The sequence below is a fragment of the Rousettus aegyptiacus genome, unplaced genomic scaffold, assembly GCF_014176215.1.
Source record: "Rousettus aegyptiacus isolate mRouAeg1 unplaced genomic scaffold, mRouAeg1.p scaffold_m13_p_3, whole genome shotgun sequence".
NCBI classification, from domain to species: Eukaryota; Metazoa; Chordata; class Mammalia; order Chiroptera; family Pteropodidae; genus Rousettus; species Rousettus aegyptiacus.
Window position 1 is genome coordinate 108,332,967 of NW_023416306.1, and position 4,342 is coordinate 108,337,308.

The 4,342-nt window shown below is 37.4% G+C and overlaps 1 protein-coding gene across 1 annotated transcript; it reads left to right on the top strand.

Annotated features, from left to right (window-relative positions):
- Positions 1-295: 295 nt before the first annotated feature.
- Positions 296-1,230, top strand: LOC107517883 (olfactory receptor 4N5-like). The gene is given in 2 exon segments (XM_016159035.2): positions 296-707; positions 710-1,230. Coding segments are annotated over 2 exon segments (933 nt in total).
- Positions 1,231-4,342: the final 3,112 nt, after the last annotated feature.

Consider the following 4,342-nt stretch of genomic DNA (forward strand, 5'->3'; position numbering starts at 1 on the left):
TACGGGAACAGAATTATATAGAAGCACCTAAATGGGAATAACAGTACAGCAATAAGAACAGTGTCTTAGGGGAATTGGGAAAATGAAGAGCAGAAAAGTTAACTCAAAACAAGAGAGTTATGAGGTATAAGTTGTTTTCAGCTAGACAATGTTAGGTGTCACAAATGTTTTTATCTGGAGAAGAATTATGCAATAGATGAAAGTCTTAAATCTCTTTTACTTTAATGTCTGCATATATTCTACAAAATAGTATAACATAATATTTTTGCTTGTTGTTATTCTGCAGAAGAGAGTGATGGAGAGAAAGAACAGCACAGTGGTGACAGAATTCAGCCTCCTTGGTCTAACCAAGTCTCAAGATGCTCAGCTTTTGGTCTTTGTGCTAGTCTCAATATTCTACCTCATCATGCTCCCTGGAAATTTCCTCGTCATCCTCACCATCAGATCAGACCTTGGTCTCACAGCCACCCTCTATTTCTTTCTGGGGAACCTGGCCTTCCTGGATGCATCCTGCTCCTTCATTGTGGCTCCCAGGATGCTGGTGGACTTCCTCTCTGAGAAGAAGGTAATCTCCTACAGGGGCTGCACCACTCAGCACTTTTTCTTGCACTGCCTTGGAGTAGGAGAGATGTTCCTGCATGTTGTGATGGCCTTTGACCGCTACATCGCCATATGTTGTTCTTTACACTATTCAACTGTCATAGAGCCTGTTATGCCTTGTTGACTCTGTGGCTTGGGAGCTTTGCTCATTCCATTGTACAAGTGGCCCTTATTCTCTGCTTGCCCTTCTGTGGCCCAAACCAGCTGGATAACTTCTTCTGTGACGTGCCACAGGTCATCAAACAGGCCTGCACAGACGCCTTTGTGGTGGAGCTCCTGATGGTCTCTAACAGTGGACTACTCACCCTCCTGTGCTTCTTGGGGCTTCTGGCCTTCTATGCGGTCATCCTGTGCTGTATAACGGGGCAGTACTCTGAAGGCAAGAACAAGGCTCTCTCCACATGCACCACACACAGTATCATTGTGTTTCTAATGTTTGAATTTGCCATCTTCATCTACACTCACTCCTTCAGAGCCTTCCCAGCTGACAAAGTGGTTTCTCTTTTTCACACAGTGATCTTTCCTTTGTTGAATCCTGTGATTTATACCCTTCGCAACAAGGAAGTGAAAGCATCAATGAGGAGGCTATTGAGTCGGCCTTATGGTTTGCTGAACAAAATAGAAAAATGAGAAAAGCAAGAAAGGAGAATATTCAAGTGGAATTAATTTAATTATTCATTCATTAATGCACTGAGTCAGACAGTCATTTAGCAAATACTATATTTATTAAATCCATCCAAGTTTTAGACACAATTCTAGGTGTATAAATGAGACAGGTAAGATTCTAGATCTCCTGGGGTTACATTCAAATGGATAAAGACAGGCTAAATTATTAAACCAAAAAAGCAAACACCACAATATCTGAAAGCTATTGCTCTGATACAAAACAAAAATAATGTTATCGTAGGGTTTGACTGGGAGATATAGTTACTTTTATTTTATTGTCAGACAAGGTTTTGTTGGGTGGTGTTTAGCTGATAATCGATGACTTGAAGAACCCACCAAATAATTAACTGGTGACATAAAATTCTAGGCAGAGAGGATGACTGACACAAAGACACAAAGATCTATGAGCTTGGTACATCTGAAGACCATAAAGAGGAATGGAGTATCTGTAGCATAGTTGAGTGTGAAAGTGGTAGGAATTTATTTTGGACAGGTTGGTATGGGTAAATCTTGTATTTTAAGTGATGGTAAGAAGTTCAATTTATTCAAATTTCAAAGGGAGGTCATAAAAGAGAGGTCACTTAAACAAGAATAACTATCTAATATTTTTTATTTGACTTAAGGCACGATATTAAAAAATTCTGAATAAAGGGTTTTGTGTAGTAAATACCATTTGGTAGAAAGTATCGTGCTGTTAAATATTTTTATAGACACTTAAGGACTTTGTTATTTTTTCCTAATTTAGTGAGGGAGGAAAAGAAAGCTGTTCTGTTCCATGGGAAACTGTCATGGAACTATTCAACTTTGTATTTTAAAGTTTTAGAGACTTTTGTGCTTATTCCTAGTTTTTGTTGTTTTTGTTTTTATCTTAGAAAGTTAGTGTATCCAAAAATCTTATCATCCTGAATGCAATGATGATAACTATTCGATGTATCAGTCATTATTTAGCTATAGATAACTAAAACACTCTGGTTATTTTTTTATGAGGGTAATATAAAACTTTAGGTGTTTATAAAATCATGGAAAGGTCTGCAAGAGTAGCCTTTGATGTAGCAACCAGTAATAAATCCCAAAACATTACAAAAAAAAAAAATCAGTATATATAGGGAGTTGCTGTCCTCAAACAATGATGGAGCTCAGGAATAGAGAAGTCATTTTTTGACTGCTGGTTCCAGGATCACAGCCCTTGATCCTATCATCAGAAAAATATTCCAAAGCCACTCTGGTACTACTAGATATCCCCACACAAAAAGGAAGGCTTATGTTCTGTTGTCTCTATGCTCACTTCCAGCATCTTTAAATTTAAATTTTATGTAAGTAAATCAGAAGTTCCGAGAATACATCAGGACATCACAGTTAAGTTTTAATCCTGGAGGTCTATGGATAAACCAGAGATAGATGGAGCCTTTAAAAAAAAACAAAATTAGTTTCAAGTATACAGTGCATTGGTTAGACTTTTATATAGTTCGTAAAATGATCCCCCCCAACTGCTCCCTCCCCTGATCCTTCACCTAGCCAATATATTAATGCTGACTGCATTCCATATGATGTGCTCCCCATCCCTGTGACCATCCATTGGCTACTAATTTGTACTTCTTTAACCCTTCTCCCCAATCTCCCATCCCCCAAACCTCTTGCCCCTCTTTCCATCACCAAATTATCCACTATATTTGTGAGTCTATTTTTTATTAGTTTGTTCTTTTTATTCCTTAGATTCTTCATAAAAATGAAACCATATAGTGTTTATCTTTGTCTGACTTAAATACCTCCTAGGTTCATCAAAGCAATATATTTTTCCATCACCTTCTTTTTAGTCTGCATGTGTCTTTTAATCTGAAGTGAGTCTCTTGTAGCAGCATATATAAGGATCTTGTTTTCTTATCCTTTCAGTCACTCTTTCTTTTGGTTGGAGCACTAATTTGTTTCCATTTAAAGTACTTATTAATAGGAATGTAGTTGTTATCGTTCTTTATTCCTATTTTTGATACATGTTTTTTCTTCTTAAAGAAGTCTCTCCAACATTTCCTGTAATACTGGCTTAGTGATAATAAATTCCTTTAGCTAATTTTTGTCTGGGAAGCTCTTTATCTATCCTTCAACTCTAAATGATAGCTTTGCTAGATAAATTATTCTTGGTTGTAGATCCTAGGTCTTCATCCTGTCAAATATTTTTGCCAAGCCTTTCTGTCCTTCATAGTTTCTTTTGAGAAATCAGCTGCCAGTCTTATAGGTGTTCCCTTATAAGTAACTATCTGTTTTTCACTCGCTGCTTTTAATATTCTTTCTTTGTATTTAAACTTCGGCATTTTAATTATGATGCATCTTGGTGTGGGCCTCTTTGGATCCCTAATATTTGGAATCCTCTCTGAGCTTCTTGGGGTTTTATGTCCATTTCCTTCTCCAGATTAGGAAAACTTTCCATCATTTCTTCAAACAACTGTTCAACATCTTGATTTCAGTTACACCGATCAGATGGATATTTGGACCCTTAATAGTGTCCCGTATTCTCCTTAAATTATTGTTAGAGTCTTGGTATCTCACTTGCTCTTCTGATTGAGTGTCCTTGGCTTTCCTGTCCTCTACATAAGGCATTTGATCTTCTTCTTTATTCAATTTGTTTATTCTTCTCATCTCAGATAATGTGTTCTTCATTTAAGACTTGTTCCCTTTTATAATTTCCATTTCCATTTTTATGAATTTTTTCTCTTTATTGAAGTTATCTACACTTTCCAAAAGTTCATTTGGCGTCTTTATAACCAGTGTTTTGAACTCTGCATCTGTTAGATGACTCGACTCCATTATATCTGGATCTCTGCTCTGTTCTCTCATATGGCTTCCACTTCTTTGTCTTCCCATTTTGGCTGCATTTCCATGTCTGTTTCTATGTACTAAGCAAAGCTGCTAAGTCTCCCAGTCTTATTAGTGTGGATTTGAGAAGTAGGTGCCCAGTGGTACAGTCCTGAGAGGGATTCAGCTGCAGTCCAAATTTAGCCCAAGCCTCTACCCCTCTGGAGCCAGCTGTTAAGATTCAGCAAGTGATCCACAGATGCTGTGCTTATAGTTGCCTCAAAAGGCC